At 43.3% G+C, this 14688-nt stretch overlaps 1 protein-coding gene and 1 pseudogene across 8 annotated transcripts in view; both read left to right on the top strand.

Moving 5' to 3' along the window:
- Positions 1 to 14688, top strand: part of LOC122561838 (protein TASOR 2-like) — a 98934-nt gene that overhangs the window by 16625 nt on the left and 67621 nt on the right. For 4 of the 8 annotated variants that reach the window (XM_043714067.1, XM_043714070.1, XM_043714065.1 and 1 more), the window contains exons 2-6: positions 3584 to 3735; positions 6795 to 6890; positions 7357 to 7429; positions 11053 to 11144; positions 12219 to 12356. In XM_043714067.1, coding sequence (XP_043570002.1) covers positions 3584 to 3735; positions 6795 to 6890; positions 7357 to 7429; positions 11053 to 11144; positions 12219 to 12356 — 551 coding nt within the window. Of the gene's footprint in view, positions 1 to 3583; positions 3736 to 6794; positions 6891 to 7356; positions 7430 to 11052; positions 11145 to 12218; positions 12357 to 14688 lie in introns of those variants that run through there. The other 4 variants (XM_043714066.1, XM_043714069.1, XM_043714071.1 and 1 more) reach the window with 3 other exon arrangements.
- LOC122561524 lies at positions 9399 to 11016 on the top strand (annotated as a pseudogene).

Genomic DNA, 14688 nt, shown 5'->3' with positions numbered 1-14688 from the left:
CTCCTAGAATTGCTAGCAATGGAGAGCTGTAAGTTTCTGATTATTCAGTGGCTGTCCAGCTGGGGGCTTGGGATAGCACCTCACTTGGGCCTTAAATGTGTGGGAGGTTGCAGTAACTGTAAGAGGAAGGGGATAATCCCACGTGATGGCCAAGCATCCGTCATAGTTTTCCTCTGCATTGACAGGACAGAATGGGAAGAGTCTTTCTCACAGAGTCATACACCTCAGAAACAAGACCCATTGGTCCAATTTGTCCACGCTGCCCTGACATTCCAATCAGACCTAGTCCCATTTGCCAGCATTTGGCCTGTATTCCTAGAAAGCCTTCCTATTCATTTACCCGTCAAGGTGCCTTTTAAATGTTGTAATTATACCCACCTCCACCACCTCCTCTGGCAGCTCATTCCTTACACGCACCACCCTCTGTGTGAAAAAGTTACCCCCCAGGTCCTACCATTCAGATAATGGCAGACCACAATTGTCCCTCGAACCACCTCTGGAGAATTATTTCTTTGACGTAAAAAGTGAAACAAATACATTTTTAAAATATTCTAGCAACAATTAATCTTGGGCCCTGTCCATCATGTTACTATATCCTCATTCCCACAGCGTGGTAAACTATATTTAGACTTGGATCATCTCTAGTATATCTCTGACTCCTCCTTTCCCTTCCTCAACATCTCTGTTTCTATTTCTGGGGATAAGTTCACCACCAATATCTACTGTAAACCCACCGAATCCCACAATTACCTTGACTATATATCCTTACACCCTGCTTCCTGTGAAGACGCAATTCCATTCTCCCAGTTCCTCTGTCTCAGTTTAGATCAGATTACAATTCCTACAGTATGGAAACAGGCCACTTGGCGCAACAAGTCCACACCCACCCTCCGAAGAGTAACCCACCAGACCCATTTCTCTCTGACTAATGCACCTAACACCATGGGCAGTTTAGCATGGCCAATTCACCTGGCCTGCACATCTTTGGACTGTGGGAGGAAACCGGAGCACCCAGAGGAAACTCATGCAGACACGGGGAGAATGTGCAAACTCCACACAGATGGTCACCCAAGGCAGGAATCAAACTGAGGTCCGTGGCGCTGTGAGGCAGCAGTGCTAGCCACTGAGCCTGCGTGCCACCAGTTCCGATGATGCCAATGTCGACAAGGGGAGCCTCCAATATGTTCACTTTCTTCCTCAACTGAGGATTCCCCACCACTGTGATTGACAGGGCCCTCAGCTGTGTTCGACTTTGTCCTTCACCACCCCTCCCCACCCCCCCAACAGTGATAGAGATCCCCTCATCCTCACCTACCATTCCACCAGCATCCACATCCATCATTAGCTGCCATTTCTGCCACCTCCTGCAAGATGCCACCACCAGACACGTATTCCCCTTCCCTCCCTTGTTGGCCTTCAGCAGGGACCATTTGCGTCTGGAACACCTTGGTCCATTCCTCCTCCACTCCCAACATCTCTCCATGGCCTTCCCATGCAATTGCAGAATGTGCTACACCGACCTATTTACTGTCTTCAACTTCACTGTCCAAGGTCCCAGACACCCCTTCCGTGTGAAGCAACAATTTACCTGCACTTCACTCAATCAAATCTACTGCATTCACTGTTCAGAATTTGGTCTCCTCTACATTGAGGAAACAAAGCGCAGACTGGGTGACCGCTTCGCAGAACACCTACACTCTGTCAGCAAAAATGATCCTGAGCTTCCTGTTGGCTTCCATTTCAACATATCACCCTGATCCCCGGCCCACGTCTCTGTCTCAGGTTTGCTGCAGTTCTCCAGTGAAACTCAGCGCAAGCTGGAAGAACAGCTCCTCATTTTCCACTTGGGAACTCTTCAATCCTCTGGACTCCATATGGAGTTCAAAAATTTTGGGGTTTGAGCACCTTCTCCAGTGTCCTTACCCCAACCCACACACACCAGGCCTTGCCATCACATAGGCTGCTACCCCTTACAACCCAGTGTCAGCTCCTAATGGTCCCCATTAGCAGCTGTTGATTCTCCCAGGCTGACCTTTACTCGGCCCTTTGTCTGCCCAACTGTTTTTCTTTCTTCCTGGGTTCCATCTCCAGGAAGCGCTTATGCTCAAAACTTCCACTCTCCTGCTCCTCGGATGCTGTCTGACCTGCTGTGCCTTTCCAGCGCCACACTTCTTGACTCTGATCTCCAGCATCTACAGTCCTCACTTTCTCCTCCATCTCCAACTATTGTGTACTCCTCCCCTCTCCTCCCATCTTCAGCACAAACACCAAACTTTTCCCAGCTACAATCAGTTCTGAAGAAGGGTCACTGCTTTTCTCTCCACCGATGCTGCCAGACCTCCTGAATTTCTATAGCAATTTCTGTTTTTGATTCTAATTTCCAGTATTGACAATTCTCCGGGATTGTTACGCTCCCATGGAGGTGGGAATTTTTTAGAAAGCTAGACTGCTGTATAAGCGTTTTTTAAAAATTGCGCATTTAATATTGAATGATTTTCACAGCGTTGTATGAATTTGTTTTAAATGAGTTAAAGGTTCCAGGCATGAAAGATATAGGATCTGCTGACCTGGAAATCTAAGGCCTGAGAAAAACACCCTAATTTGGAAGTCAATTAATACAAATAATGCACTGTTTTTATCTGTCAGGGCTGTTCCAGTTTCCTGTTGATCCAGTAAAATCTTTCACCTGTGGAAGGAGATTTGTCTGAATAAATATTATTACATTTTAATGTGTACTGCGTGTACTGAGCATTACTGTATGGGAGATGTTTGAGCTGCATCTGTTTAATGGAGGCTGAGAGATCAGAGAGTGAGGAGCAGGGGCTTGAAGCTGTGTCTGATCCCAAGGAAGCACAGGGTGGTGGATGGAGATAGCTACGCATAAAGGGTTGGGATGGAGTGATATGAGAGAGATGAAAGAAAGAGCTGTGTGGAGAGACATAGAAAACAAGAATGTCAGCACAGTTTCCTGTTATTACAACTGAATAGCAGTGGACCTGCTATAAGAGCTTCATCTTTTTAAGCAAAGAGCCCAGCTTTGCTTTGTTGGCCTGAAAGCCTCAGAACCAATGAAGGAGTCGTAGAGATGTACAGCCCAGAAACCGACCCTTTTGTCCAACAAATCCATGCCGACCAGCTATCCTAACTTAATCTAGTCCCATTTGCCAGCACCTGGCCCATATCCCTCCAAACCCTTCCTATTCATATACCCATCCAGATGCCTTTTAAATGTTGCAATTGTACCAGCCTCCTCCACTTCCTCCGGCAGCTCATTCCATACTCGCACCACGCTCTGTGTGAAAAAGTTACCCCTTAGATCCCTTTATATCTTTCCCCTCTCACCCTAAAAAATTGAGATATTTATAGTAATTTCCAGTCTTTGAGAGTCTTTTCAGAGAATTTGGAAACAGCATCTCAGAAAACAGTTGTGAAAACAAGAAAGTGAGTCCATTACAGTGTACTTTTAAAACCTGACCTCTTTGTGGTTTACTGCAATTGTTGAAGGGTAACTAGCCTTTTCAAATGACAAGCTGCAGTTTCGTTGGTACACAGTATGGTAATATTTTATTTTTGTTTTCTTCAGCAGAAACCTTTCGTACTGTGTCCCCCACCTCCAGCCAGTTCAGACAGGAAACCTTTCCAATCTTGCAGCAGGCATACTTGGATTCATCATCAGGGAATTACTTTCAGTACAACCAAGTGACACTAGTGAATAATGCACAACTTCTAGATCAGGTAGTATTGTATTCAAAGCAAACACAGAATGTAACAGAGACATTTGCCTTAATGTGGATACCATTAATAATCACCCAGGATTTTCGTAGTTGTTGTTCACTATCTTAGTTTTCCTTGTAATTGATTTAAAAGCAGAAACTGCTGGGGAAATGCAGAGGTCTAGCACAATCTGTGAAGAGAAAGTTCATATTGTGAATCCCATACAACTGTAGAACATGCAGTTATATAGACATAATAGACAGCAATTAAGAGGAATTTCTTTGAGGGTAGTGAATCTGTGAATTCTTTACTGCAGAGGGCTATCAAGATTGGGTTGTTAAGTCAATTTAAGGCTGAGGCAGACAGATTTTGAATTAGTAAGGGAATTGAGAGCTGTGGGGAAAAGGCAGGAAAGTGGAGTTGAAGATTATCAGGTCAGTCACAATTTTATTGGATGGTGGAGCAGACTTGATGGGCTGAATGGCCTTCTGCTCCTATTCTTTTTTTCTTACATTATAGTACTATACTATAGTAATAATGTTATATCAATAGTTACAGTATAATATTAGAATATATACAGTTAATTTATAGTTGTCCTGCTTTTAAGATTGTCGGCTTGACACAAGGGAAACGGACCAGGGATCGGCCTCTTGTCTCTTAAATACGATGGCAGCTGATCACTTACCTCAACTTCACTTTAGCTTCAGGTTTGAATATTTATAGGTCTAGATTTTAAATATATCAAAGACTGAGCATTTGCATTCCTCCACAGTGGAAAATTGCAAGGATTTGCAACACTGAGTTGCAACAACTTTCTTCTCAGCACAGTGCTCAGTGGCTGACTGACCCCTTTATACTGAGCCAATAACCCTCTTGTTTTATACTCTCCAGCCAGGGACACATGCTCCTGGGCACCTTGCTTCTTGAAAGGTTAAAGGCAAAGGAGCCACACTGCTACCGGACAGCAAGGCTGCTCTTTGGTTAGAGAGAGATACAGCACAAAAACTGACCCTTCGGTCCAACTCATCCATCCCAACCAGATTTCCCAAACTAAACTAGTCTTACTTGCCTGTGTTTGGCCCATATCCCTCTAAACATTTCCTATTCTTGTTGATATTTAACCTGAGGGTGACCACACCTCAAGTGAGGGGAGATGTTGGGAAGGAGAGTCCTTCATGATAATCTCAGATAGTGTAGGAATTGAGGTAAAAACAATGACTGCAGATGCTGGAAACCAGATTCTAGATTAGAGTGGTGCTGGAAAAGCACGGCAGGTCAGGCAGCATCCAAGGAGCAGGAAAATTGACGTTTCAGGCAAAAGCCCTTCATCAGGAATTGAACCCATGCTGTTGGCATCATTCTGCATCATGAGTCAGCTGACCAGCCAATTGAGCCTATTCCCCCTACAATATTTCCACCTACCACTACTCCTGCATGCTCTTTCTTTATTCCACTCCCCCTGCAACCTCTCCTCCTCTCTCCCACCCATCCCTGCAGACTCCCTTTATATCCTATACCCTCCTACTCCCTCATACCCCTCTCCCTGACCACTGCACCATCTCCTCCTCTCTCCCAATCCACCTGCAGCCTCCCTCTTTTGATCCTACTCCCCCGTACCCTCTCTTCCCGAACCCTGCACCTCTCCCCCTCTCTTTCCCATTTGCCCTGAAATCTCTCTCCTTCTCTCCCAGTCTCCTTGCAGCCTCTCCGTCTCTCTCCCATCTCCCTCAGGTGCCTTCTAATCACCTCCTGGGTTTCCCATCACTCCCAGACTAAAAGGATGCTGGATCTGGTACAGGTATCACTCCCCCCCGCAATATGATATGCGCTGATGATGATATCACCACATGATTGGTGCACGTGCAGAGGCTCCTGCAGCCTGTCCTCTTGTGGTCAGGTGACACTATGAGTTGCATCTGTGCATGTGTGGCAGCCATATTGTGATCTGGATCATCTCTGCATTATTGTCTATCCTTAATTGCTCTTGAGAAGCTGGGGGTGAGCTGCCTTCTCAAACTTGGGTTGTAGGGTCAACTGCATAGCTGTTATGAGAGTTAGTTCCAAGATTTTGATCCAGTGACAGTGAAGGAACACCAATATAGATTTTAGGTTAGATTCCCTACAGTATAGAAACAGGCCCTTTGGCCCAACAAGTCCACACCGACCCTCCAAAGAGTAACCCACACAGACCCATTTCCCTAACCTATGTTTACCCCTGACTAATGCACCTAACACTACGGGCAATTTAGCGTAGCCAATTCACCTGACCTGCACATTTTTGGATAATGGGAGGAAGCTGGAGCACCTGGAGAAAACCCACACAGACAGGGGGGAGAATGTGCAAACTCCAAACAGACAGTTGCCAGAGGTGGGAATTGAACCAGAATGTGAGGCAGCAGTGCTAACCACTGAGCCACCATACTGCCCCATTTCCAATTCAAGATGATAAAATTAGTGGTTTTCCATCTCATCTGCTCCCTTGACTGTCTAGGTTGTGAGGTTTATGGGTTTAGAATGTGCTATTGAATACCGTTTAGTGATTTGCTGTAAGATGTCCTGTATATGGTACACACTGCTGCAGTTGTGTTGATGGTGGAGGGAGTGAATAATTAGGGTAGTAGGTGTGAGGGCTGATTTGTTTAGGATGGTTTTGAATTGTTGGAGCTGCAGTCATACAGACAAATGGAGACTTCCATCTCAATCCTAATTTGTACCTTCATGGATGATGTGGGGCCAGTCTGGGGTTGAGTTGCGTGATCTAGTTTCAATTCAAATATTCTAACATTTGAGTTTAGATTCAGAAGACTCAATCAACATTCTTCATTTGGGTTAATTCAGGAAATACACAATTGTTCGATCTATTCTTACTGGTTATAGGATGCTGAGCTATCTTTGCACCTTTTGTGCAAAAGCCCTCTGTCTTTGTATGGGCACATTTAATCTAGAACTGTTTTTGTTTGCTGCCGATTGCAAAATCTGGCCCAAGACCTATTTAGCATGTGATTCTGCCTTCTGCTTCATGTGGTTTATCAAACCCATGTTGGTTTCTTTTGTAATTTGGAGTTATGTATTCATTGCAGTACAATGCTTGTCGGTTGGATCTAGAGGTGAAAGGTTATAACCAGGGTGAACTTGCTGAGTCCTTCGCTTTCTTACTGTTCGAAACAGAAGATCAGGTAAGAATAGAAAGTGAAATTGGGGGAACATAGTAGAAATATTTTGAAGTTGTATTGCATTAAAGACATTTCTCTGTGCTTGTGAAAATACTGAGGGTCAGGAGGTTTGTTGTTGAAACAAGTCACTATCTTGGCCTAATTAGATAGACTAACTAGTCTACAACAAAATCAGTTGGCCTCATAAACTGGGACAATAAATTTAATCCAAACTGAGAACATTGTTACATCCATCACAGTTTTGATTATCTAATAAAAGCCATATTTTTAGCTTCGCAAATGTATATTATTGAGATGGTCTGGGAAAGGGGGGGGGGGTGGAGGGGTTTCTAGACCCAGCCCTTGGAAGAACAGCTGTTACATATTACAAGTGATGTCTTAGTGTTTGGTCAGACTTAATTACTATAACAGTTTTGATTTTGGTTTCTCTTTCTGTCAGTGTTTCTCGATGTTTGCTTTATTGTTGTAGGCAAAAGCTGTCTGTGAAGAAGGATTGAAGGTTGGGAGCAGTGACATTACAACACTAGGAGATCCACTGAAGGGTAAATTTTCTTTTGTATCTATGTATAGCATATAAACCAACACACAAACATTGAGTGGATTATGATTATGTTTTAATTCACAAAGTAAATATACTTGCTGCTGATGAGTCAGTCGGCCTCCTTTTAGATAATTTTAGTGTTGTGAATTTGTTTAAAAAAAAAGCACGTTATTCAAAAACTATGTTTGGCATTTGATTTGTACTGCAATTTGATACTTCCTTAGCTATAGAGTTAAGATTTGCGCAAGCACAATAGATTTGTTTAATTATTAACCTTGTTCTTGAAACCTCACTAGTGCCACTATTGCAATATATTCTGCTCTGCAAATGTGTCAATGCATATTTCAGTTGGGTGTATCAGCTGGTAAGTAAATCATTAATTTAAAAAAAAGTTGCACACTGCTTATGCATCCAATGGACATGATGTTCAGAATTCCACATTTTTGAGCAGATGGAATGTTTAGTTACAGAGCTACTCTGTTGGATATCCCCAAGAAAGGTATCTACAACTTGACATAGGGCACCCTTCAGATTATTCCCGCAAATTTTGGACACGTAATATAAATGTCTCAAGCTGGAAACGCCAGAACATATGTCTTTCTACTTTTAGCTGCCCCTCCCTCCCTCCTTGGGCTCTGCAGGATATGCTCTACCAGGATATGATGTGATCTGCCTTCATGACTGGAAGCTCCTCCCTTTGAGATAAAAGCACAGGGACTTCATTTCAGAAGTAGTTTTCAAGTAACCAGTGCAAATTAATCACAAAGTGCTGGGGAATGGCATTGCCATTTCATAACCTGAATGAGACTGTGAAGGGGAGAGTTCTGCAAAGTCACATGTGCAGCTGAAGAACTGCTTGCGAAAGAGGATAGCTTGGTTAAGTGGAGCGATGGCATTGTAGCTTTATCATTGTATCGCAAGTGAGAGCGAAGAACTATCCCTGGAGCATGGGTCAAACTTCTATGTTACATTTGCATCCTGAAGTGGGGAGACTAGCCCACTTGGGGACTGAAAGGTCAGCTTTGGAATTTCCTTGTCCCCCTACAGAAATGGAGAGAAAATGACTCGAGCTCCTGCTGTATGGATTTGTTGGGTGCATTGCTGTGAGAGTGGACAGGACAGTAGTCAACCATACCAGCCGTAGACAGAATGGTTCAAACTAGAGAGCGCCATATTAGTTTACATCCAGTAACTGGCTCCAACTTCCATTATTTAGAAATTAGGTTCATTGTTTCATTCCCTTGTATCCCAGTCATGGTTGTGCATAGACCACTGGATTCAGTGAATAAATAATCTTTTGGTTTTGCTCTGCCATATACTGCAACTGGTTTAAACTTTCATGAATTTGCTTGCAGATCAGGTTATTGGCCAACACCATGTTTTGTTTTCCAGTGGATTGTTTCTAAGGAATCTCTTGAGAGGAAGCTACATATTTCAATCTCTTAATATCCCAGAGTTTTAAGTGGCTTGTTGATTGATGTTAGACTTAACGTGGTGTCAGTTTTCATTGAGATTTAACTAATGGCAAAGCTGTCTTCAGTGCTGTAAAGTGCAGAGTTGAATGTGTCTATTATTTGTAATTTTTTTTCACAAACTTGTCGTTGTCGCAAACTTTTCTTCACCCCAATGATGGAAATGGATGCCATAGTTTGGACAGTTGTGCACCCTGATCTCTCAATGATAAGTGAGATGCAGTAACATCCTGAGAAATCAATTAGAAACTTACTAAGGAGCACATGAGAAATGGTGCAGAAAGTAGCCAACTTTGGGACAGAAATAATAAAACTGAGCAAAATGTCTCTAATGAACTAATGGTCAAAAACAAGTCAAATATTGTATATGAACAAATTGACAGGGTGGAAATAACAAGCTGGCCCATCTAAACACCCTCCAGCGCTCTAATGATGAAAGGTGTATCATGACTGGATGTGTCACATCCCGTTCTCTCCAGACATGTAAATAAACAAGGGATGAGGTAAAACCCCGGGCCAATAAATGAGAAAGGAGAGCATCCCAGGAAAATACCTTACTGACTTTCTTGGTTATGGAAACCAGACTTAGAGGCCGTGCAGACTGAGGGCTGGCTCTCTTTGAGCTCCTGAGGCCCGTCATTGGGTTCAAATGAGGGTCTGGAGCCTGCACTGTGTGGGGAAAGTCACACATTGGGAGTTTCCCAGAATATCCTCAAGGTCTAATTAAAGATGGTGTTTGGCCTCTCAAAGCCCGAGGGCCACTGAGAAAGCAGTGGCAGGAAATAATGGAAAACTGAGTGAAGTGGGGCATGCACCAAAATGTAACCTCCCTCACCCATCCGTGAAATAATCATGGTCGGTACCACGGGAATTTGCTGCGGGGCTGGGTAGAGCCAGGGACCAGTGGCCAATACCATGAGCCAGGGAACCAGTGGCCAATACTGGCCTGCTCCCTTCCTGTAGGGGCTCAAAACATGGCACATGTGTCGGCTCTGAGGACATGACCAAATGATATGATGCGATCTCTGACCCAGTCAGGATCTGACCCAGTTCCCTCTTGATGGTAATGCAGAGAGTCAACATCCAAACCATCAGTTGGACAACTGCAGCACAAGGCATCTCACATTGAAACACTCAATAAATCATAAAGCCCAAAGAACTGCAGGGGCCAAGGCTGGATGAAGAATGTGGAGGGGGAGTTTGAAGCAGCCAGTTCTATTCCTTGAATTTTATTTGATATCTAGACACATCATGACTATGAAAGTCTTTTTAACAGTGAGGATTGAAGTTGAAGAGTTGTTGGAAGTGTCAGTGCAGACTGAAAAGGCTGAACACTTTGATGGCTTTGTATTGGAGTCAGTTTGGTGATCAGAAATGAAAGGAACTCATTCACACAATCCTCCACTTGTCCAAAGCTGTTCGTGAAGCCGAGCTGAAAGCTGTGTTGGTGATTCCCTCAACCATCTCTGCAGGACCAACCAGCCTGGAATGTTTGGGAAGCAGGAGTTTTGAGCAATTGGCCAATGTTGTGGATGGATTCAGCCTCATGACATACAGCTGTTGGAATGCACATCGACCTGGCTTCAATTCCCCCAGACCCTGGATTCAAGCCTGTGTTCAGAAGTTGGATCCAGATGCAATATGGAAAAATAGGATTCTCTTGGGACTGGATTTCTACTGAATGGGTTAAGTTATCCTTAGAGGAACAGCAGGGCCCATTGTAGGACACAGATATATCAAGACTCTGAAACACTATTAGATACCGCTGCTATTAAAATTGGCAAAAGAGTTGGGCACAGGGTTATGTATCTGGGAACTCGGCCAGGAACTGGACTTTTTCTATGACTTGCTGTAAACAGGTCATTGAGCCCCATGACGATATGCCATTGTCTGCTTTGTTTCTGAATAAACACCAGCCTTTTAGGTGTTTCAGAGGCTCACAATTATCTTGGAAATGGAAAGTTTTCCAACATCTAGTCCGAGCATAGTTTAACATCTGATCTCCTCGGCCTCCCTGTATTACACAATGTTAATCTTATAGGGGGCAATTTCAAAGTTTTAAGTACTAACTTGTGGGCTTTTGTGAAGGGTGTAGAGTTTGATCATTTACTGTAGTTTTCAAATAGCTTCACCTTTTCTTCTTGTCCAACAGGAGTTTATCTTTGTAAATATTCAGACTTCCTTCATCCCAAGCCATGGTACCATGGAAAGTGTGGCTTTATTGTAATTTTTAAAATAGTTAAGGTAAGGGAAAAGAAAGCATTATGATTGTATTCTATCTGGTTACACTCTTGTTAATCAAAAGGGGTTATTGCTTTGAAGTTCTGTAACCTAATAAAATTAAAACTTTTGCTTTTCATTTGCTTGCTATAAAAAATAAATCTCCGCTGCTGCTGCTATGGACAGTGGTGCTACACTATCTCATGTCATATATTGGCCTGTTTATCACTGAGTTGACTTACAGCATTTAGCCCATACAATATCATGCACAAAGCCAGAGCGTTCAAGAAATTATACTTTTGTTTGACTTGCTAGCATAATAGGATGAGGTTCCCTTCTGACTCAAACTTCACCAGCTGTCTTTTGTTCCTTTAATGTTGCCCCTCAATGAGATTGTGTGTTATATGTAACAGATGCTTCCTTGTTGGCGCTACCCTTCTGGATATACTGCGAGATTGGCTACAGTTCTTGCAATCACAACTGTAACATGAAGCTGTCTTGCTTAGTGCTGTTCTGCAGATGATTCATTGCAATCCACACAAGATCCATTACTTCATTTCCTCAGCTATTTCTTACAGTTTAAAAAAAATCTTTTCCTGCTTGCACTCAAATGTTTCAAACTTTGCTCAATGCATCTTGTGTTCGTAGCACACAATGCTGTCATATTCAAGCACACCATCTTTCAAGTTGCTATCTGAATCACTGTAGATTAGTTTAAGAAACACTGCTCCGTGGAGTGGGACTGGTCAGAAGTTGGGGCAGAATGATGTAGTTGTGTTATTAGTCAGATCGTGTATCAGTTTTATTGCAAGTTATATTGCAATTCAGTCTTTACGCTAGAATAAAATACCATGTTCAAAATACAAAATAATCTTGGTATTTGTTTGCTTGATTGATTGGAGGTTAGAGTAAAGTTTGATATTAACTCATGGATTTTGCCTGTGTTTCCTCAGTCCTCTTGCACAATAATTAACGACAATAATCATGTCGCCTCTATTTGAGGGATTACATTTAGTAACATTAAAAACTATCTTCTACTTTTCTTTCTACGTGTTCTTGTTTGAGAGTGATGCCAATGCTGTTTTGTTGATTTGACAGGGTAGAGTAAAGTCTATGATTGAAAATTACACAGCGGATTTGACTGAACCATCTGTTGGTTACAACTGCCATGTTTCTATAAACAGTGATACGGTTTCTTCCATAACAAGCCATTTTCAAGCTTTTGAGCTTACCCAGGTGAAGTACTTCTTTCAAATTTGTGCAATCTAATTTTGTCTAACAGACGTTAGTCCCACTTGAGTCACTTTTTGGTTGCTGCTGAGTTGAGAGTTTAATTTTAGAAATTTTCTTTCTTCATTTTTTTTCTTGGGATGAAGCCATTGTTACCAGCTCCTAATTTCCCTTGAACTGAATGGTTTGCCTGGCCATTTACAAGGGCAGTGCAATCGTATCAGCCTCCACCACTTCCATACCCATACCACCCTCTATTGTTCAGGTTGTAAATTTGCTCACTGTGCTGGTGGGTTTGTTCTCAGATGTTTAGTCACCCATGCAAGGTAACATCATCAGTGAGCCTCCAGTAAAGCGTTGGTGTTCTGTCCTGCTTGCTATTTATCTGTCTCGGTTTGTTGTGGTGGGTGATATCATTTCCGGTTCTGTTTCTGAGTGGTTGGTAAATGGAGTCCAAATCTATATGTTTGCTAATGAAATTCTGCTTTGGTTGCCAGGCCTTGAGGAATTTCCATGCGTGTTTTTGTTTAGCCTGTCCCAGCATGGATGTGTTGTCCCAGTCGAACTGGTGTCCCTTTTTGTCTGTGTGTGTGGATACCAGTGATAGTTGGTCATGTCTTTTGGTGGCTAGCTGGTGCTCATGTATCCTGGTGGCTAGTTCCCTCACTACGCACTTCACCTTCAATGACAAGATCTACAAACAAATCAACGGATGCCTGTGGAATCACCTATATCAGGACTCTTAGCAGAAGCAGTGATGCAGAGTTAGAATGAACAGCCCTTCCTAGGACCCAGCCCAAGCTTTAGGTCCACTAGGTGGATGACACTTTTTTCATCATGGAATTCAACAAATTATAAGAAACCCACAAACACATAAACACCATCCTTACTGGTATAAAATTCACCAAAGAGGAAGAGGACAATAACCATCTTCCCTTCCTAGACGTCACGGTCGAACAAAAAGCCAATGGAGAGCTACAGACCAGCGCTCACAGGAAAGCCACACACACTGACAGATACTCAACTACAGGAGTAACCATCCTAACACCCACAGAGCTGCATCAGAACATGATTTAAATGAGCCACAATATACTACAGCACCCAGGAACCATGAGAAGCTGAGGAAAAAGACCCATACAGCATATTCAGGAACAACAGGTACCCGCTAAGCGCAGTCCGCCAATTCGTACACAACAGATCTAAACAGGCAGACACACTAGCCACCCTGCTATACATCAAAGACATTTCGGAGATGATGTCCAGACTACTCCAGCCCCTAGGCATCATGGTAGCCCACAAACCTACCACCACACTGAAACAGCTCCTGATGAATTTAAAGGACCCCATACCAACAACCAGCAGAACGAACATCATTTACTCTGCAAAATACTCTGCAAAGACTGCAATGAACATTACATTGGACAGATGGACAGGAAATAGCCACCAGGATACATGAGCACCAGCTAGCCACCAAAGGACATGACCAACTATCACTGGTACCCATACGCACAGACAAAGAGGGACACCAGTTCGACTGGGACAATACATCCATCCTGGGACAGACTTAACACACACGGGAATTCCTAGAAGCCTGGCGTTTAAACCTGAACTCCATTAACAAACATATAGATTTGGACTCCATTTACCAACCACTCAGAAACAGAACCGGAAATGATATCACCCACCACAACAAACAGACAGATAAATAGCAAGTGGGACAGAACACCAGCAGTGCACTGGAGGCTCAACTGATTGAGCAGGGTGACGGAACATCTGAGAACAAATCTACCAGCTCAGTGAGCAAACCTACAACCGGATCCACCACCTGAGTTACAAATCTTCTGCAAAATCTCAAACAATAATTGTTGATAGTGTCATGGTCACCATTTACTGAGACCAGCTTTATATTGTAGATTGTATGAATGGAATTTAAATTCCACTAGTGATATTTAGAGTCATAGAGATGTACAGCATGGAAACAGACCCTTCGGTCCAACCCGTCCATGCCGACCAGATATCCCAACTCAAACTAGTACCATCTGCCAGCACCCAGCCCATTTCCCTCCAAACCCTTCCTATTCATATACCCATCCAAATGCCTGTTAAATGTTGCAATTGTCCCAGCCTCCACCACCTCCTCTGGCAGCTCATTCCATACATGTACTACCCTCTGCGTGAAAAAGTTGCCCCTTAGGTCTCTTTTATATCTTTCCCCTCTCACCCTCAACCTATGCCCTCTAGTTCTGGACTCCCCAACCCCAGGTAAAAGGCTTTGTCTATTTATCCTATCCATGCCCCTCATAATTTTGTAAACCTCTATAAGGTCACCCCTCCGCCT

The sequence above is a fragment of the Chiloscyllium plagiosum genome, chromosome 23 (assembly GCF_004010195.1).
Source record: "Chiloscyllium plagiosum isolate BGI_BamShark_2017 chromosome 23, ASM401019v2, whole genome shotgun sequence".
NCBI classification, from domain to species: Eukaryota; Metazoa; Chordata; class Chondrichthyes; order Orectolobiformes; family Hemiscylliidae; genus Chiloscyllium; species Chiloscyllium plagiosum.
This window is presented reverse-complemented; position numbering and strand designations above follow the sequence as displayed.